Source organism: Babylonia areolata, chromosome 29, assembly GCF_041734735.1.
Source record: "Babylonia areolata isolate BAREFJ2019XMU chromosome 29, ASM4173473v1, whole genome shotgun sequence".
Lineage (NCBI taxonomy): Eukaryota > Metazoa > Mollusca > Gastropoda > Neogastropoda > Buccinidae > Babylonia > Babylonia areolata.
In genome coordinates this window covers 12,663,312-12,685,811 of record NC_134904.1, presented here as the reverse complement: position 1 = coordinate 12,685,811, position 22,500 = coordinate 12,663,312, and the positions used below count along the sequence as shown (strand labels likewise).

Genomic DNA, 22,500 nt, shown 5'->3' with positions numbered 1-22,500 from the left:
CTCTCTGTATGTCTGTCTGTCTGTCTCTTTGCCTCTGTATCTCTCTGTCTTTCTTTTCGTCTGTCTGTCTCTCTTTGCTTCTGTATCTCCGTCTCTCTGTCTGTCTGTCTCCCTCTCTCTCTTTGTCATGTATCTCTGTCTATGTCTGTCTGTCTGTCTCTATTTGCCTCTGTATCTGTCTGTCTTTCTGTCTGTCTGTCTCTCTTTGCTTCTGTATCTCTGTCTCTCTGTGTGTGTCTCTCTCTGTGTGCCTCTGTATCTCTGTCTGTCTGTCTCTTTGCCTTTGTCTGTCTCTCTTTGAATCTGTCTGTCTGTCTGTCTGTCGGTCGGTCTCTCTCTCTCTCTCTTTGCCTCTGTTTCTCTGTCTGTCGGTCTCTCAGTATGTCTGTCTCTTCGTCACTCTATCTTTGCCTCTATATCTCTATATGTTTGTCTTTTGTCTATCTCTGGTGGAAAAAAACGACAAAAATACAACAATCGCGCGCGCGCGCGCACACACACACACACGCGCGCGCACACACACACACACAAAGAAGCAAACATACACACGCGCACATAACCATACAGGCACGCATGAATACGCATCAGCGCGCATATATCAGCACGCGCACAACCCAAATCAATACACGTGCGCTGCGAAATGCACCGGATGAACCGCACTATCATTAAGGCGAACAGGAAAAGCAACAGCAAACAACAACAAACAACAACAACAACAACAAAATGCTCTCCTTCTCCGCCCCAACCCCTTCTCTCTCTCTCTCTCTCTCTCTGTGTGTGTGTGTATGTGTGTGTGTGTGTGTGTGTGTGTTTCTCTCACACACACACACACACATACACACACACATGCAGGAATACATACATTCGTATTAAAATGTAATTGTTTACACACATGTATGAATATAGATAAATAAATAAATAAATAAATAAATAAATAAATAAATAAATAAATAAATAATGAATTATAGTAACTAAGTAACTTACGAACTCTCTCTCTCTCTCTCTCTCTCTCTCTCTCTCTCTCTCTCTGTGTGTGCGCGCGTGTACGTGTATGCGTGTATGTGTGTGTGTGTGTGTGTGTGTGTGTGTGCATGTGACACGTGTGTGTGTGTGTGTGTGTGTGTGTGTGTGTGTGTGTGTGTGTGACATGTGTGTGTGTGTGTGTGTGTGTGTGTATGACACGTGTGTGTGTGTGTGTGTATGCGCGCGCGTGTGTATGCATGTATGTGTGTGTGTGTGTGTGTGTGTGTGTGTGTGTGCGTGTGTGTGTGTGCGCGCGTGTGTGCGCGCGCGCGCATAAACTAGAGATGCGAGCGTCAACAGGAAGAGCTTGAAGCCGAGAACGTTCTTGGTTGGGAGTGCCTCGCACTGTGTGACACCGCACCCCATGCCTTCAGTAATAAGGTCCGTCCCCTCTCTCACCACCAGTCAGTCTGTGCTGACCGCGAAGAGCAGCGAGAGAGGTCACTGGCCGACCCACTGGTCACAAAGTAATGGTCACAACAGTAAATGGATGCTGTGTCCTGCTAGCAGTCCTCAAAAGTGATGTGGAAGGTGAAGTGGCCCTTCCCCCCCCTCCCCCCCCCCCCCCCCCCCCCCCCCCCCTTTTTTTTTTCGTAGGCTCGGTTGTGTTTTTTTGTTTTTTTCGAGGTCGGTAATAATAAGAATAATAAGAATAAGAATAATCATCATCATCATCATCATCATGATAACGGTAATGATTATAGTCATAAATGACAATAATAATAACAATCATACTACTACTACTACTACTACTACTACTACTACTACTACCAATAATAATAATGATAATATAAATAACCTCCTCCTCCTCCTCCTCCTCATCATCATCACCACCGACCTCCTCATATAGGTATCGCTATAGTTTGGTGAAAAGAAAAAAAAAATCATAATTGTTGATATTGGTGATCAAAATAATGAGAAGAAGAAGAAGAAAGAGGAAGAAAGAAGGGAGACAGAAGAAGAAGAAGAAGAAGAGAGAAGAAGAAGAAGAAGAAAGAAAGAAAGAAGAAGAAATGGAATCACGAATCGTGTTGCTTTTGATAGCCAATCATGACGCAAAGGGAGGCCATTTCAGGACTGAAAACACCGTCAAGAGTTTCACACCGGTCGTCGAGAAACCAAACATGTAGGAAACCATGTTCTAAAATATTTTACGGAATAATGCTTTAAGAAAAAAAAAAAGAGCTCACTTAACTTTTTTTTTTCTTTTTTTTTTTTTATTTATTTTTTTAATACAAAGACAAACTTAACCACGTCCCGTTCAGTCCACGAAAAAAAAGAAAGAAAAAAAAAATCGAATCAAAATAGGATCAAACGTAGTTGCTTGTTTCAGGAATGGAAATGTATAGTCTTACTCGGTGGGACTTTACCAGAACAAGGTCAAACTGTTGAATATTTTGCCACTGACGGTATGAACAGGACGTTGTTAATTAAGACGAGGGAGAGGACGGTTTACAGTCTGTCTGTCTGTCTGTCTGTGTGTGTGTGTGTGTGTGTGTGTGTGTCTGTCTGTCTGTCTGTCTCTCCCTCTGTGTGTGTGTGTGTGTGTGTGTGTGTGTGTGTGTGTGTGTGTGTGTGTGTCTGTCTGTCTGTCTGTCTCTGTCTGTCTCTCTCTGTGTCTCTCTCTGTCTCTGTCTCTGTCTCTGTCTATCTATCTATCTATCTATCTATCTATCTATCTATCTATTCCATAAAACTGCTTTTTAAAAATTCTGTTTTTTTTTTTTTCAACTTTCTGGAGTATTTTTCTCTCTCTCCCGTCGTATAGTGTTAATCCTGTTATTTGTTTATTCATCATTCATTTATGTATTTATTCGTTAGTTTCTTTGCTTTGTAACTCTGAGTCAATCATTTCTCTATTTTGGGTCTCCAGTAATTGGAAGAATGTAACAGTCTGTTCCGAAACCATATGAAAAGACAACAACAACAACAACAACCACCACAACAACAACAACAACAACAACAACAACAACAACAACAACCACAACAACAACAACAACAAAAGAGTAAGTAAATTAATCCGAAACTTAAGTTAAAAAAAGAAAAAGAAAGAAAGAAATCACAAAAGCAAAGTGTTATAGGATTAGAGGCAACAGCAAACCGTTCATAAATTTGATTTTAAAACAGAAACACAAGTACGAAGGCGAAAATTAGCCACCTCTCAAATCAAAACAAAAACCAGATTCAATTGAATACAGTAAACATGATTACATGAAAAAAAACATAAAAATATGTTTGAAACTTATTGTCTCTCTCTCTCTCTCTCTCTCTCTCTCTCTCACCGATATTTTTTCCCCATTATAATCATATAATTATACAAAAAAATGTGTACATATACCTAAAGAGAGAGAGAGAGAGACAGAGACAGAGAGAGGGAGAGAGACACACACAGAGAGAGAGTGACAGACAGAGAGAGAGAGGGAGGGAGAGAGAGAGAGAGAGAGAGAGAGAGGGAGAGAGACAGAGAGAGAGAGGGAGAGAGACACACACAGAGAGAGAGACACACACACACACACACTATCGAATGTGATGCTAAAACACATCCCAAAAAATTGTATCGTTTTCCTACACAAAATATATCAGAAATGTTGGACATCTGGAACTGTACCACAGATATGGAAAACATCAATAGTTGTACCGGTTTTAAAAGCAGGAAAACCTAAACGTAATAAAAATAGTTACAGGCCTATTGCTTTGACCTCGCATGTCTGTAAATTGATGGAAAAAATAGTCCTGTTTAGAATTATAACTTACTGCGAAAAATACAATATCATTCCAGTGAACCAGGCTGGATTTAGAAAAGGAAGATCAACGGTCGAACACCTAGTAAAGATTACAACTCAAATAAAACATCAGTTTGCCCGCAGAAAAAGTGTCCTCGCAACGTTTTTTGACGTAAAAAAAGCCTATGATCAGGTTTGGCATAAACGTCTTTTATTCAAACTGAAATCAGTTGGAATATCTGGTAATCTCTATGAGTATATTAAAAGTTTTTTATCTAATAGAATTATTCAAGCAAGGGTGGGAACACATTATTCTTTGCCACATAAACTTGACATGGGAATTCCACAGGGCTCAGTTATAGCCCCTATTCTCTTTAATATTCTTATTCAGGATCTACCAAAGGCATTGTCAAATCGTGTAGTTTTAGTACAGTATGCTGATGATATATGTATGTGGATGGGTGTCAATCTAAAAAAGTCAACGCCACAAAGAGCACAGAATTATATACGTCGTTTGTATCAGTCTGATCTCGATAACATTGGTAACTATATGTTTGAAAATGGTCTAGCTTTGTCGACTGAAAAAACATGTATGATGTTGTTTAATTCAGGTGGTAACCCATCTAGCACACCCATTTTTAAATTACTTGGTGACGTCATTGATTATAAACAGGTAGTGAAGTTTTTAGGCGTTTATCTTACTTCAAAGCTGACATGGAACATTCACTTTGATTACATCTTAACAAAGGCAAGGAAAAGTATCAATTTTATGAAAATTATAAGCCGCTTACCCTGGGGAATGGATACAAAAACATTGATTCATCTTGCCATGGCCCTTGTAAGATCTAAGATAACCTATGCACAAGAAATATTTTTCAGTGCACCTAAATATCTATTACAAAAGATTCAAAGTGTAGACTGTAAGGCTATCAAAATTGCCCTCGGAGTGCCCTCTCATGCATCCAATCAGGAAACATACAAAACAGCCGGAATTCTTCCCTTAAATGAACATCGTGAGTTAGCAACAGCAAAATTCGCTGTGAGGTACACTTCAATGACAAAAAATTTCATTGCTGATGAACTGACAGTAAGATCAGACATTGATTTTCCTAAAAGAGCTAAAGCCATCTCATCACAAGAAACAGTTGCAACTTACATTTCAAATCTGTTAAAAGAATCTGAAGTTAACATGAAAGAGTTAGCTGCAAAACCACATCATTCTCTTGTTCCTTTTTGGGAAATGTTGAAAGCGGATTTTGATATCACTTATTCTGAAACAAAAAAGGAAGAAAACATCAATATCACGACAAGTACTGCCAGAATTCATATAACAGAAAAATATCAGAATCATCTCCATGTATTTACAGATGGATCTGTTCTTGATGACAAAAACGCTGGTGCGGCTTTCTATATTCCTGCCTTTAAAGTTGAAAAATCTTACTTTATTGGAAAACACCTTTCCATATTCACAGCTGAGCTAATTGCTATTATACAAGCTCTGAACTACTTAGTGAGCCATCAAATAGTTTTCTCGAAAATAGCATTCTTTGTTGATTCCAAATCAGTACTTTATGCTCTAGAACTATTCAGCCTTGAAACAAGACCTGACTTAGTTATTGAGGCAAATCATTTGGTACATTGTTTAAGGATTAAAGGGACTGAGGTCAGTTTTTGTTGGGTGCCTTCTCATGTGGGCATTCTTGGCAATGAAATTGTTGATAAAGCAGCTAAAAGAGGAGCGCAAGATTCAGAAAAATCGACAAAAATACATGTCCGTCTCTCCGTAAAAGAGGCATACACTTTGTTAGAAAAATCAGCATGGGGTCGATTTCATAACCGATGGAAGTTAAAGTTTTTAAACCATAAAGGAACATTATTCCCCGAGAATATTATTAAAGAAAAGATACCGAATCCATCAGCTTGCTATATAAGATTAATAACCTCTACTTTCTTCCGTATAAAACTTGATGCGCTGAAGATAAAGTATAGTAAAAATGTTACATGCATCTGTGGTAAGCAGTTCAGCTTGCATCATTGTTTGTTTCACTGCCAGCAGTTACGTACCTTCTTGCCCAAGTATTTCAAAGAGAATAATAATTCTGCAGATGATTTTTGTAAAGTTATTTCCGACGAGGTTCTTATGGTCGAACTTTCACAGGCATTAGTTCATAGCCCTATTTCTACATTCCTTTAATGCACTTCAGAATTGTGTTAATGGTTTCTGATTATTCAAATTATTATTATTGAATTGTTACTGTTAAATGTAATAGCATGTTAGTTATGCCCCATGCCCCCCCACCCCACCCCTTTAATTTTTTTTTTTTTTTTTTTTTTTTAACGTCTAATATCACTGATAGTGAAAAGACGCTAAACAAAAGAACGAACAGAGGGAGAGAGACAGAGAGAGAGAGAGATAGAGACGGACAGACAGACAGACAGACAGACAGAGAGAGAGAGAGAGAGAGAGAGAGAGAGAGAGAGAGAGAGAGAGAGACAGACAGACAGACAGACAGACAGACAAGACAGCAAGGAGGCGAAACTAACCAAAAGCAAAACGGAAAGCAAAGTCAGTTCAGTTTCAGTTTCAGTTTCAGTTCAGTTCAAGTTACACAAGCAGGCGTCACTGCGCTCGGCGGACAAAATCCATATGCGCTACACCACATCTTCCAAGCAGATGCCTTGACCAGCACCGCAACCCAAAAGCGGTTTGTCAAGAGTCGAGGAGAGTTGAGTTGAGTTGAGTTCAGCAGTTTCAGTTAACTACTCAAAAGGAAGCGCGCACCACTGCGTTCAGTCAAATCAAAAATCAATACGCTACAGACACATCTGCTAAGCAGATGCCTGACCAGCAGCGTAACCCAACGAGCTTAGCTGAGGAGAAAAAGAAAAGAAAAATTAAAAAAAAAAAAAAGAGAAAAAAACCCAAACAAACTAACCCCCAAACAAAACAAAATTAAATGAAACAAAACAAGATAAAAATAAGCAAATAAATAAGTAAATGAATAAATAAATAAATAGATCAAATCTACAGAACCACCCCCAACCCTCATGAAAGTTATGATAAAAAAAAAAAAAATAAATAAAGCAGACAAAGGCAACGAAAAGCCCCGTAACGCCAGCGGCCAATGACCAAGTGACGGGGGTACGTGACCCAATTAAGTGATGTCACGGCCGGGTCATGCTGACCCCAGAGGTCGGCGCGGAGAGAAAGCAGGCAACATTAATTAACCAGGAATACTGGAGCGAAGGGACACACACACGCGCACGCACAGGCACACACACACGCGCACGCACACACGCACACACACACGCCTCGTGGTGATGATGGTGGTGGCGATAGTGTTCTTATCTTTGTACCATTGATCACAGAGAATTGATCTCCCTCTCTCTGTATTATTAACCTCTTTGTGTATTTCCTTCTGCTGTGTTTGACTGTTTCTCTGCCTGTCTGTTTGTCTGTCTGTCTCTATTCGTGAGCTCTAGAATAACTTCTGTAAAGAGACGTTAAGTCAAACACTACAAAACACACACACACACACACACACACACACACACACACACACACACACACACACACACACACTTACACACACGCGCGCTTGCTTTCTCTCTCTCTCTAACTCACTCACACACACACACACACACACACACACACACACACACACACCGAAGGGGATTGGAGTGTAATGGAGGGTGGATGGAGAGGGGGGGGGCCGCCCACCAGTACTCTTTTATTCCTTTTTTTTTCCAATTCTTTCTTTATTATTATTTTTTTTCTATTTAAACATTACAAAAACATACAGGCATCAAAATAATTTTACATACGAAGAAAGGAGAAGAGAGCGACAGCGAGAGAGAGAGACAGAGAGAGAGAGAGAGAGACAGACAGACAGACAGAGACAAAGACAGACAGAGAGAGAAGATACGATGATATATCAAAATCATCATTAAATTAAAATAATAATGATATTAAAAACAACAACAACAACAACAAAAACACACATACATACATTTTCACTGTTTATGTTTTTACACACACAAAATTATACTATGATCACAAACACATGAACATATACATATACATACACATACACGCCGGACATCACATTTGATAAGTTTGATAAAAAAATAATTGGGACCACCAGTATATACTCTTGCCTGCTCTGCTCATTTGTTAACACAACCTCACGGCAGATGGTAGCGGTATTGGAACCATGAGGACCGATCACCCACACACCACCCCCTCCCACATACCCCACCCTCCACAACACACACACACGCGCACACACACACACACACACACACACACACACACACACACACACACACACAGTTCACCCCCATCCAACTCCATCTCCCAACCCTCCCCCCCCCCCACGCCCCCTATATTCCCCATCGCCATCCGCCTTCAAATCCTGCCAGAACCCTAGTACTCACACACTCCTCTCGACTCGACTCACTCTCTGTCTCTCTCTCTCTGTCTCTCTCACACACCCTTCACCCCCATCCTACTCAATCTCCCCGCCCCCCCCCCACCCCTCCCCCCCACGACCCCTATATTCCCCATCGCCACCCGCCTTCAAACCCTGGCAGTCCACTCCTACCCCCTATAGTACTCACACACTCCTCTCGACTCTCTCTCTCTCTTACACACACACACACACACACACACACACACACACCCCTTCTCTCCCATTTCTCCTACTCGCCTTTAAATCAAGAGTCCATCTGGCGGGGGAGGGGGGAGGGGGGAGGAGGGGGGGGAGGGGGAATTTAAAGCATGTCACAAGGGAGGTTTACGACTGCAACCACTACACACGGCTTTTGCGAAGGAATTGGCGGTTGATATGGTGATGGTCATATCGGCTTGCTTGCATGGTGGGGGGTAGAGGGCGTGGGGGCGTGGGGGGGGGGGGGGGGTTGCGGGGGGGGGGGGGGGGGAGGATGGAGGTGAGGGTGGCTGAGGCCCTTGAGGACAATAATTATTAATTTGTTGTGTGTGTGAGGAGCTCTTGATTCCGAGTCCGTAACCATTATTTTTTTTTACATGTTTGTGTTCATAGGATTTTTTGGGTTTGTGTGTGTGTGTGGGGGGGGGGGGTAAGGTGCGGGGTAGGGAGGTGTGGGGGGTCGACTATCTAATCTTTTGAAAGGGTGGTGGGGGTGGGGGGGGGGTGAGTCCGGGAGAGGGCACAAGTGTCGGAGGATGGAGAGTGAAAGGGGTGGAGTTGGACCCCAAAGGAGCGTGTTCAAAACTCGGGTGGTTTTGACCTCGGAACTTCAAGGGATATTGAGAGACAGAGAAACAGGGTGCGGGGAAGAGGGTGGAGAAAGGAGAAAGTCAGAGAGAGAGAGAGAGAGAGAGATGGGGGAGATAGAGAGACAGGGGGAAGGAGAGAAAGAGAGAGAGGTGGAAGAGAGCGAGTGAGAGAGAGAGAGAGAGAGAGAGAGAGAGAGAGAGAGAGAGAGAGAGAGAGAGAGAGAGAGAGAGAGAGAGAGAGAGAGAACGAACATTTCTTTAATAAGGGAAGTGGAGTATGCATGCATGTGCTTTTTTATTATTTTACATCCAGCCCTCAGGGCAAAGAGAAATGAAATAAGAAATATTTGAGAGAGAAAGAGAGAGAGAGAGAGAGAGAGAGAGAGAGAGAGAGAGAGAGAGAGAGAGAGAGAGAGAGGGAGAGAGAGAGCGAACTTATTCCTTTTAAGCTTGACTGAAGAGGCGACAGCATTCTTGTGAGATACTGAACCTCAGCATGTTTGATTTTCGGCATAAAACCTCGCGAATGAGTGGGCCTTTCTTTGGGGGGGTGGGGGTGGGTGGGGGGGTTTGTCTTTCTTCAACAATGATAATCGCCATGGTGCTTTATGCTTCGGGTTATGACTATAATTATGAGAGCGGTGAAGTGATGGAGTCACACGCACGCACACACACACACACACACACACACACACACACACACACACACACACACACACACACACCACTCAACACACGACACACACACACACACACACCACTCAACACACGACACACACACACACACACACACCACTCAACACACGACACACACACACACATCTTCCTCTCTACCTCATCCTTTCTACCTTCCCTACTTCCCCCAACCCACACACACACGCCCGCCCCCCCCCCGTCTCCTCCCCCCCCCGCCCCCGCCCCTCCCCAGCCTCGTCGTAACTTTTTAGTCCATGATATTATTTATTTCAACAGCCTCCTCCTCCTCTTCCTCCTCACTCGCCTTCATTGCAAAGCACGCAGCATCCCGTCTTCAACACACTCAACCAAGTGGTTCCCCTTCCCAGGGCATACGTGGATTTTCTGGCTCAACAAACTACCTACCTCCCTCCCTCCCCCCCACCCCCCCTCTCTCGCTCTCTCTCTCCTTTCTTGTTTCTATGTTGTTTGTATGTTAACAATATTCATAACACTCTATAAGGTAGAAGATCATCTTTACTTTTTTGTTTAACTCACTCAGTACGGCCAGTCCTCTCTTCTCCTCTACACAGACAACTCGGATGTCCAGTGGGTATCTGAATGACCCAACCTTTAGCTTCCGTCGTCAGAATTGTGGTATTCTTTGTCAACATTCACCTCTTCAGTATAAGAGCCTTCCGCTTGCAATATTTTGATGATGGTAATTGGGCTGAAACCCTGTTAACGTCGTCTCTTTCGCCGTTCGTATGGAGAGAGTTAACCCCTTCAAATGGGGCGATGGCGTTATATTGAATGACTCGTTCGTTCGTTCGTTCATTTATTCGTTCGTTCTCTCTCTCTCTGTCTGTCTCTGTCTGTCTCTCTCCCTGTCTCTGACTGTCTGTCTGTCTCTGTCTCTCTGTCTCTCCCTCTCTCTCTCTCTCTCGCCCTCTCTATCCCTCTCTCTGTCGCTGTCTGTCTGTCTGTCTCTCTCCCCCTCTCTCTATCTCCCTCCCTCTCTCTGTCTGTCTGTCGGTCTCTCTCTCCCTCTCCATCTCTCTCATTCTCTCGGTCTCTGTCTCTCTATCTCTCTCACACCCCCCTCTCTCTCCCTCTCTTTGTCTGTCTGTCTCTCTTTCTCTCCGCCCCCACTCCCCCCCTCCCTGTTCCACAAACTCTGTAACGTAAGAGGGGGCCGAAGCTGTTGCAGTACACACGATGAATATATATTGTCCCTGGCGACGTCGTCAAGATCGGCAAGTAGACAGGAGAGAAATCGTCAAACTTTGTCCGCCTGCACAAACTCACTCCCGCCCTGGGAATACTAATTATATTAAATTGTACAGGGACACAATGTTTTTTTTAAGTCTGCGACAAATCATACACAAGGTACATGAGCACACAATTCAAGTACTCATTTATGATAATCATATGTTCTAATTTGAATATACATGTATGTGTGAAGTGACATTACAATCAGAATTCAACTGATATAATTTTAATGACTCTAACCAATTTGAACAAAACATCTGACGGGCGCAATAGCCGAGTGGTTAAAGCGTTGGACTGTCAATCTGAGGGTCCCGGGTTCGAATCACGGTGACGGCGCCTGGTAGGTTGAAGGGTGGAGATTTTTCCGATCTCCCATGTCAACATATGTGCAGACCTGCTAGTGCCTGAACCCCCTCCGTGTGTATATGCAAGCAGTAGATCAAATACGCACGTTAAATATCCTGTAATCCATGTCAGCGTTCGGTGGGTTATGGAAACAAGAACATACCCAGCATGCACACCCCCGAAAGCGGAGTATGGCTGCCTACATGGCGGGGTAAAAACGGTCATACACGTAAAAGCCCACTCGTGTGCATACGAGTGAACGTGGGAGTTGCAGCCCACGAACGTAGAAGAAGAAGAAGAAAAAAACATCTTTCTTTTTTTTTTTTTTTTTTAAGCACATCATTTTTCTTTGGTTACTTTAAGGCACTTGGGCGTATCATAGCGGTATGGTATCTCGCCAGTTATCTGTCTTGTGCTGGTGCTGGTGGAAGTGCTATGGTGCTGAATGGTGGCTTTCTTCTTCTTCTTCTTCTTCTTCTTCTTCTTCTTCTCTCTCTCTCTCTCTCTCTCTCTCTCTCTCTCTCTCCCCCCCCCCCCCCCCCCCTAAATCGTTAGATTTTTCATTCCAACCTTTCTCTTGCTGCCAAGTAACCACCTTTCCTAAAAACAATATTACTCTTATATAAATCTTTACATTAATTAATTAACCGAGTTTAAAAGTTATTTATTGCATCTGTAGACCTATACCTGTCTCCGAGAGCAAAACAATATCCTCAGCAAGTAATACTTTAAACAGTTCTATAAAACCAGTTTCGAATCTCGTACCATGTCTTCCCCAGTCTATTACTTCTAATGCTAATTCCTTTATGACTATTGAAAACAAAATGGGACAACAAACATCTCCCTGTTTTACTCCACTTGTGCAGCTGGTATGATCAGTAAGTTTGTTACCACACCCAATTCTTGTTTTGACAACATTATGCATACTCTGTATAAATTTAAGAAGCTTTCCTGTTTTCCATATTCTGCCTAGAATTGGCTATTATAAACTTATATTGACAGAATCAAGCGCTTTTTCAAAATCAATAAACGCTACATAAAATTTGCGATTAAGAGGTAAGATTTTCTTTTTTCTGAATAAGAGCCGTAAGAGTAAACATGTGATCAATCAATAGTTGAACATCCTCGTTTAAAGCAAGTTTAATGTTCACCCGTTTTATTGTTACATTCTACATACTCCTGAATCTTACGATTAATAATTGCACTCAATACGTTACTGCTTATATCAGACAGCGAAATGGCTGAATAGATGTTGGTATTATCTATGTCACCTTTCCTGTAGACCAGTAGAGTGATTGAGCCACACCAATTTGCAGGAAAAACAACAACAAAAACAAACCCCCTTACCGAATAAAGCATTGACGACTTTTTGTTTGAATTCTGTTTATGGACAGCATCACCTGATAACAGTGTCACACATAACCTCGAACTGTGTATGTTTTCAAGATATGAGAAAGAGTATTATCATATATCCTTTAGTCTAATTGTGAAAGCGTTGATCACTGTTACTTGTGGAGACATCTGCATATCTAGTTTTCGCCCTTCATTCATATGGGGCTATTGCCTTCGATGAAAAAAAGACCACTAAATCATCTCAATCCCAGTACCATATATTTCCTCCAGAAGTAATAATACATGTCAGCGTAAACGGCTTCCTCGATCTGAATTCCGAGACAACAATCATGAATTAGTTGGTATTCTCTACACGATAGACAAAAAAGCCTTCAATCACACACACACACACACACACACACACACACACACACACACACACACACACACACATGATGTGATGACACGCACAGACATAGACACACACACAGACACCCCCCATTCCCCCACACACAAATACACACCAACACCTCCACTCCCCCAACACACAAGTACCCCACCCCACCCGACTCTCATCCCCCCCCCCCAAAAAAAAAGACCAAAAAAAAAGACACACTAAAAACAAAAACAACCCAACCAAACAAAACAAAACAAAAAAAACCCACACCACTGACCTCCAGACTGTTGTAGCGGTTGGAGTCGCAGAGTTCGCGCGCACCGATCTCGGTGTCCACGTACCAGCCGTTGAAGGTACACAAGTACCCCTGCCCGCGACCCCATCCCCCCACTACCCATCCCCTCCAAAACAACAACAACAACAAAAAAAACACTGACCTCCAGAATGTTGTAGCGGTTGGAGTCGCAGAGGTCGCGCGCACCGATCTCGGTGCCCATGTACCAGCCGTTGAAGGGGCAGGCGGTGAACTCCAGACCCCCGCAGTCGAACAGCATTCCGGACACCGCGGGCAGGGCGTACCACTTTATCCCCATCTCCCCGAACCACGGGTACCTGACGCACGCACACACACACACACACACACACACACACACACACACACACACACACACTGTGTTTAACTCTCTCCATTCGAACGGCGAAAGAGACGACGTTAACAGCGTTTCATCCCAATTACCATCATCAAAATATTGCAAGCGGAACGCTCTTATACTGAAGAGGTGAATGTTGACAAAGAATACCACAGTTCTGACGACGGAAGCTAAAGGTTGGGTCATTCAGACACCCACTGGACATCCGAGGGGTCTGTGTAGAGGAGAAGAGAGGACTGGCCGTACTGAGTGAGTTAATGCGCTGAAGACTATAGTAAAATTGTTACATGCATCTGTGGTGAGCAGTTCAGCTTGCATCATTGTTTGTTTCACTTTCAGCAGTTACGTACCTTCTTGCCCAAGTATTTCAAAGAGGACAATTATTCTGCAGATGACTTTTTTTCGAAAGTTATTTACTGACGAGGTTCTTATGGTCGAACTTTCACAGGCATTAAGTTCACAGCCCTATTTCTACATTCCTTTGATGTACTTCAGTTTCAGTTTCAGTGGCTCAAGGAGGCGTCACTGCGTTCGGACAAATCCATATACGCTACACCACATCTGCCAAGCAGATGCCTGACCAGCAGCGTAACCCAACGCGCTTAGTCAGGCCTTGAGAAAAAAAAAGAGAATAAATAATAGATAAGCTTACATAAATAAATAATTAATAAATAATAATAATAATTATAATATAAAAAGGTAGCAGTAGTAGTAATAATAATAATAATAATAATAATAAAAAATAATAATAAATAAATAAATAAATAAATAATAATAAATAAATAAATAAATAAGATAACAATGATGATAAATAAGCAAATAAATGTAAAACATGAAGACACACATTCACACATACACCCACACATGCATAACAGATATGTACTTCAGAATTGTGTTAATGGTTTGTGATTATTATTATCATTACTGAATTGTTACTGGTAAATGTTATTGCATGTCAGGTATGCATTTTTTTTTGGGGGGGGGGGGGGGGGGGGGGTAGTTTTCCACCTTTTCTGTTTTCCTCTTCCCTCCCCCCACACCCCCATTTTTTTTTTTAAATCGTCCAATATCACTGATAGTGAAAAGGCGCTAAACTAAAGAACGAACACATTGTGTTGAGTTTCAGGTTCAGTTTCTAGATCGTGTCAGATCGCGCGGGACAGATTCATATATACGCTATGCCACATCTTCTGACGAAAAGAAAAAAACAAGAGAGGCAAGGCCTTCAAGACTCACTTGTGACTGAGAGTAAAACACACAAGCTTTTTATGCGTTGAGTATAATTTCAAAATGTAATGTTTAAGATGAGAAAGATCAGTTTAAAACAAATTAAGTCCCCTAGCATTAATTACAGGGTAATTTCCCTTTTTTACTATCTTCACCAAAACGTTTGCAAAATAAATAAAACTTCCATGCTTTGCAAAATAAGTTCCTGTTTGAACAAAAAATGATAATAATGACTGCTCTTGTTGTTGGGTCGAATATCAGATCAAAGTGCCAAGTTTAGAGAATACAAAAAAAAAACAACAATAAATGCAGTTTACATATAATTAGACTTCATTATTTTTTTTTTGTGCCCATCCCAGAGGTGCAATATTGTTTTAAACAAGATGACTAAAAAGAACTGACTTTTTCCTATTTTTATGCCTAATTTGGTGTCAACTGACAAAGTATTTGCAAAGAAAATGTCAATGTTAAAGTTTACCACGGACACACACACACACACACACACAGACAACCGAACACCGGGTTAAAACATAGACTCACTTTGTTGACACAAGTGCGTCAAAAAGCAGCGCAGATGCCTTATTACTTCGCATTATCCAACGCTCTCACCAGGCCTTGACAGACTGTCCTAGTTAAATGTTTTTAAAAAGTAAGAAAGAAAAAAAGAGAAACAACAATAACAAAAAAAACACCAAAACAAAACAAAACAAAAACAGACAAATATAGCATTTCAATGTAATTTTTTTTGTTAAATGAAGGAAATCAAAATAAAACAAATGAGTATATGTGTGTGTAAAACTGATAAAATGATGTGCCTTTTCTTCAGAGAGAGGGGGCGGGGGGGTCGGGCGGGAGGAGCCTGGAGAGGGAGAAGGAAGCGAGGAAGGGGGATCCGGGGGGAGGAGAGCTCAGCCCCCCTGACTCACTTGGGGTGCTTGAGCGGCACCTCCAGGATCAGCTCCGGGGGGATGTCGAACATCTCGGGGTCCTGGCCGGCAGCGGACAGCACCAGGGGCAGCAGGTCAAAGGGCGTGCCCTTCGGCTTCCACCCCATCTTCATCACCACCTGCAGCCGTCGTCATCATCGTCATCGTCAACATCATCTTCATCATCATCATCTTCATCACCACCTGCAGCCGTCGTCATCATCGTCATCGTCAACATCATCATCATCATCATCATCATCATCATCATCTTCATCACCACCTGCAGCCGTCGTCATCATCGTCATCGTCAACATCATCATCATCATCTTCATCATCATCACCACCTGCAGCCACCAGCAACAACCATCACCGTCGTCATCATCGTCATCGTCAACATCACCATCATCATCATCATCTTCATCACCACCTGCAGCCACCAGCAACAACCACCACCGTCGTCATCATCGTCATCGTCAACATCATCATCATCATCATTCTATTCTCAAGCAGAAGTAGGAGTTGCCCCCCCAAAAAAAAAAAAAAAAAAATTAATGAGAAGGAGTGGGGTATGAGGACTGAAGAAGAAGAAAAGGAGGAGGAGGAGGAAAGAATATGAGGGGGGAAGAAGAAGAAGAAGAAGAAGAAGAAGAACAACAACAACAACAACAACAACAACAACAGCAACAGCAGCAGCAGCATCAACAACAAGGAGGAGGAGGAGGCGGCGGAGAAGGAGGAAAGAATATGAGGGAAGAAGTAATAAGGAAGAAAGTAGTAGTAGTAGTAGTAGTAGTAGTAGTAGTAGTAGTCAGAAGAAGAAGAAGGAGGAGGAGGAGGAGGAGGAGAAGGGGGGGGGGGAGGAGGAGGAGGAGGAGAAGAAGAAGAGAATATGAGGGAAGTAATAAGGAAGAAAGAAGAGTGGAGAAGGAGGAGCAGGAAGAGGAGGAGGAAGAGAAGGAGGAGAAAGAAGAATAAGGAGGAGAAAGAGGAAGAAGAAGATTCATCATAATCCAAGATCCCTTATGAAGAGTTTATGTGTATACAATATGTATAGAAAAACACCGTATGCATGAAAATATCACTTCAAACATGAATGGAGACCGAGAGAGAGGGAGAGTCAAACAAACAAACACACGACATAAAACAACAACGACAACAAAAACAAAGTAACAAAAATTTTGAGCGGATTTCTGGATGGGAAAAAACAAAAACCAGGAAAAGAAGAGATAACACTCATCTAGCATCAATGAACTACCCTAATCCTCACTCTCCCAAATCCTCTCCCTTACGGTTCCCCCATACCCCCCCCCACCCCCACCCCTCTCCCTCTCTTGCCCTGCTTTGTGTGACCTTAGACAAAAACTTATTCAACCGAAATATTATAGAGATCCTTCTAGTTTTAGGTTTGATCTACTCATGTCTTCAAGACAGAAATGTACTCTGCATAACTTAGCCATATATATATATATATATATATATATATATATATATATATATATATATATATATATATATATATATATATATGTGTGTGTGTGTGTGTGTGTGTGTGTGTGTGTGTGTGTGTGTGTGTGTGTGTGTGTGAAGGATTGAAGAGACTACGTACAGTTATCTCGTGAATGTTGTTGAATATTTGTGTTGACTATTTTTGGTTGATATGGTTGATATTGTGCTAACAATTTTTGGTTGATCTGAATTGTCTACTTACTGTGTCATGTCATTTTTCTAATTATTATTTATCAATGAATCCCCCTTCAGTAAGGGGCTCTGGCCTTATCTGAATAAAACATTCGTTCGTTCGTTCGTTCGTTCGTTCGTTCCCCCATACCCTAACCACCCTCTTTCCATCCCCACCCCACCCCCGTACCACCCCCCCTACACACCTATTCTTCTGGTATCAAAAATCGAACTGGGGATTGCCCCTTCGACCCTCCACGCACCCCCCACCCTCCCTGCACCCCCCGACCCCCACACCCCTACTCAACCTACTCCCTCCCTCAACCAACCACTCACACCCCACACACACACATCTGTGAGGAGTTGGTTGGAGAGAGAGGGACGGGGGTGGGATGGGAGATAAGAGGGGTGGGCGGGGGTTAAGAGAGAGAGAGAGTGTGTGTGTGAAAGAGAGAGAGACAGAGACAGACAGACAGACATACAGAGTCAGAGATAGAGACAGAAATACAGACACACAGAGAGAGGGAGACACACACACACACACACACACACACACACACACACACACACACGCACACACACACACACACACACACACACACACACACACACACAGAGGTTTGGGAGACAAGAAGCGTCTTGATTTGACTAATAAGGCCGAAATCAGAATGAACGATTTTTGTGTGTATGTGTGTGTAGGTGAGGGGAGGGGAGGAGAGGGAGAGAGGGAGAGGATCAAGGGATTTTTCCTTCGTCTCACGTTTGATCGTCGTAATCTGGTTAGACAGAGGAGGACGATAAAAAAAAAAGCGGGTATCCTAAAGCTTTTGCAGTGATCTGCCTTGTGCTTAATTCGTGAAAGGGATGGAGAGAGCGAGAGGGAGATGGAGAGACAGATAGAGAAAGAGACAGAGACAGACAGAGACAGACAAGGAGACAAAGGCTGAGACAGACACAAAGAGAGAGAGAGAGATACAGAGAGAGAGAGAGAGAGATTAAAGATTCAAGATTCAAAAACTTTATTACTCAAGGATAAAGATTTTAGGCATCGCCCAGTCACACAGAGAGAGAGAGAGAGAGAGAGAGAGAGAGAGAGAGAGAGAGAGAGAGAGAGAGAGAGAATGAATGAATGAATGAATGGTTTATTCATTTACGCCATTGCCCCTCATGAAAGGGTGTCAGACAAAAACATATGTGAGAAGAAAAAAAGAAAAAAAAAGCAAGACAAATATCATACGTTGTCATGCAGTATACACTTAACTAAGTAGTACACAGCAGAGAGAGAGAGAGAGAGAGAGAGGCAGAGAGACAGACAGAGACAGACAAGGAGACAGGACAGAGAGACAGACAGACAAAGGCTGAGACAGATACAAAGAGAGAGAGATACAGAGAGAGAGACAGACAGAGAGACAGAGGGTTGATTTCATTTTTCTTTACTCGCCCCTTTTCGCTTCCCCCTCTCTCTCTCTCTCTCTGTTATCCCATAATTTTTATTTTGTTGTTTAATATTTCTTCTTCTTTTTTTTTTCTTCCTTTTTGTTAACAATTGAAAAAAAAATATTGTGAAAAGAAACCAACAAAACAACAACAACAACAACAACAAAACATAATGCAAAATACAAGCCAAGACAACACGATACAATACACCCCCTTTCCCTCCACCCCACCCTCCCGCCCCCTCCACCAACCAACAGTCACACAACAAACACGTTAGGCATCTGCCTAGCAGATGTGGAAATGTGATGTGATGTAGTGTGTGTGTGTGTGTGTGTGTGTGTGTGTGTGTGTGTGTGTGTAAGTGGAGTGATGGCCTAGAGGTAACGCGTCCGCCTAGGAAGCGAGAGAGAATCTGAGCACGCTGGTTCGAATCACGGCTCAGCCGCCGATATTAATTTTTCTCCCCCTTCACTAGACCTTGAGTGGTGGTCTCGGGACGCTAGTCATTCGGATGAGACGATAAACCGAGGACCCGTGTGCAGCATGCACTTAGCGCACGTAAAAGAACCCACGGCAAAAAAAAAGGGTTGTTCCTGGCAAAATTCTGTAGATAAATCCACTTCGACAGGAAAAACAAATAAAACTGCGCGCAGGAAAAAAAAAAAAAAAAAAAAAAAAAATAGCGACGCGCTCTCCCTGGGGAGGGCAGACCGAAATTTCACACAGAGAAATCTGTTGTGATAAAAAAGAAATACAAATACAAATACAAATACACATACGAATACAAATCCATCTCCCTCTCACCTCCGTGAACTCCACAGACTTGGGGTCCCCGATGACGGAGCCGTCAGGCTGGCGGTAGCCGGCGTACATGATGAGCTGGGCGTTCCACACCCGGAAGTCGCCCCTCCCCGTCACCCTCTGCGGGAAGATGGTGATGGCCGACCTGGCGAGGGAGAGAGGGAGAGAGAGGGAGGGGAAGCGAGGGGGGTAGGGAGGGAGAGGGGAAAGGGGAGAAGGAAAGGAGGAAAGGTGTTAGTTAGGATGGACGTTTTGCGTCTCTACATCATCATCATCATCATCATTATCATTGTCGTCGTCGTCGTCGTCACCATCATCGATATTATTGTTATCATCATCATCGTCGTCGTCATTATTGTTATCATCGTCATCATCATCATCCTCATCGTCATCGTCATCACCATCATCATTACTTAATTTGTGCTGAAAACATCAAACACGCTACTAAAGACAATTGCTATCATTATAAACTAGGCAGGCAGACAGAGCGGTAAAGAGACGGGGGTAGAGGGGACAGACAGGTAGAGTGCCTGCCAATCAGACCCGTAAACAGAAGGAAAGACACACTGCAAAAAAAAAAGAAAAAAGAAAAAAAAAGAAGACTATATAGATAAATCAATAAATAAACGAACGAAAAAATAAAGAGTAGAATGGACAGAAGGCGGACTGCATGCCAGTCATAGAAGAGAGTAGACAGAAAGAGAGACAAAACTGTGGAAGAGATGAGTGTAACAACAACAGCAGCAACAACAACAACAGCAGCAGCAACAAAGTTGCCCTACATGAAAAAAACAACAACACACATTTCCCTCACTCCTCCATAAGACCAATGATGCCCCCCCCCCCACCCTTTCACCCATCCCCTGCACACACACACACACACACACACACACACACACACCAAATCACCAAATCCCGACCTCTCAACACGCACGCACCCACCCACCCACCCACCCACGTCAGAGGGAGGCCCACAGACATCCCGAGACAAGCCAGCCACACATGGGCAGAGAAGGACAGACGAAGAGAAGAGAGATTCAGACAGACAGACAGACTTTCCTGGGGAGGTTCTGGCTGACGACAGCCACAGGGGCAAAGGTGACCAAAAAAAACAACAAGAAGAAAACAATGGTCAAGTCAGGTATCAGGTGCTACCTGTCTCAGAAAATCTGTGTGTGTGTGTGTGTGTGTGTGTGTGTGTGTGTGTGTGTGTGTGTGTGTGTGCGTGCGTGCGTGGTCATTGAAACGGTTCCACCTGTCCAGTTTGGGACCAACCTCCACCACCACCATTTGACGCTACCTGCTCTCCCTCCCTTTCTCTCACTCCTCCTCGATCTCTCTCTCTCTCTCCCTTTTTCGCTATGTGTGTGTGTGTGTGTGTGTGTGTGTGTGTGTGTGTGTGTGTGTGTGTGTTAGTGTGTGTGTGTGTGCGTGTGTGTGTCACTCAACTTCCGTTCCGTACAGATGCAAGCGATGTTGTGTCTCACAGTTTGACGCTGTGTTATACTCGTACATTATACATGTATTAAGTAATTCAGTATAACTACATTTATATGCGTACATGTTTGTGTGTCTCTTAGAACAACGGCAGATGTGTAAGTCGGCCAAAGGGTGCTAATATCTTCACCGTTGGAAAATAAAGATTCATTCATTCATTCATTCATTCATTCTCTCTCCTCTCTCTCTCCTCTCTCCCTCCTCTCTCTCTCTCTCTCTCTCTCTCTCTTTCTCTCCCCCTCTCTGAGCCGGGGATTACCTTTCCTTAGCTTATCAGAAGCACAAACTGGTTTTTGCCCCGTTGATGCTGATATTCGAGCGACCAACTGATTCATGTGTTTCTTTCTTTCTCCACCACACGCCAGCTCTCTCTCTCTCTCTCTCTCTCTCCCTCTGTTTCTAAGATTGTGTGTGTGTGTGTGTGTGTGTGTGTGTGTGTGTGTGTGTGCGCGCGCGCGTCTGTTTGTCTGTATGTCTGTGTGAGAGAGAGAGAGAGAGAGAGAGAGAGAGAGAGAGAGAGAAAGTGCGTGTGTGCGCGAGTGCGTGCATGTGTGTTCGTGTCTGTCTGTGCGTATGTGTGTGGGATGTGTGACGTTTGACGTTTGGCGTTTGGCGTGACGTGTGTGTGTGTGTATGTGTGTGTGTGTGTGCGCGCGCGCGCGCGTGTGTGTGTGACTGGTTCGTAAAAAAAAAAAAGACCCCCTTTTGACCAGGTAACTTACCGTGGATAGTTCGCGGCTTCGTATGTGGTGTACCGTACTGCACTGTGTAATGTTCAAGACAACATTTTACAGGAAGATCCTCCTCCTTGGGTGGGTAAAATCAAACACTCTTACAGACTGAAGAGAACAAAAAAAAAAAAAAACAAAAAAAAAAAAAAAGTGTGGAGCTTCATTGTGGGGACGCGCTCTCCCTGGGGAGAACTAAGTGACAAATATGTTGTGACAAAAACGAAATACACTCCACTAAAAAAAGCAAAGAAAAAAAAAAGCACCCAAAACATTACGATACAATACAATACAACACTGTCGTCTTATCTGAACGCAACAGACAAAAAAAAAGAAGAAAAAAACAGACGCCCAGTAAACTCACTAAGACAAAAAATAAAGAGGCAGGGACGTGTTAGAAACCTTGCTGGAACGATCAGCTTGCAATGGATGACGGACTTCGACGCCGGAAACCAGCCTGAGCTGTTTCGAGACTGGCGTGACATCGTCGGGGATTTTATTTTGGGGGGGAGGGGTGTGGGGGGTGTGGT

General features: G+C 43.1%; 1 protein-coding gene across 1 annotated transcript in view; it reads right to left on the bottom strand.

The window, feature by feature from the left end:
* The window catches only part of LOC143275071 (nitric oxide synthase-like), a 142,274-nt gene that overhangs the window by 56,032 nt on the left and 63,742 nt on the right, over positions 1-22,500 (bottom strand). Inside the window, exons 8-10 of the mRNA XM_076579135.1 lie at positions 19,749-19,890; positions 15,831-15,970; positions 13,465-13,639 (exon numbers count right to left, since the gene is read on the bottom strand). Coding sequence (XP_076435250.1) covers positions 13,465-13,639; positions 15,831-15,970; positions 19,749-19,890 — 457 coding nt within the window. The remainder of the gene's footprint in view (positions 1-13,464; positions 13,640-15,830; positions 15,971-19,748; positions 19,891-22,500) is intronic.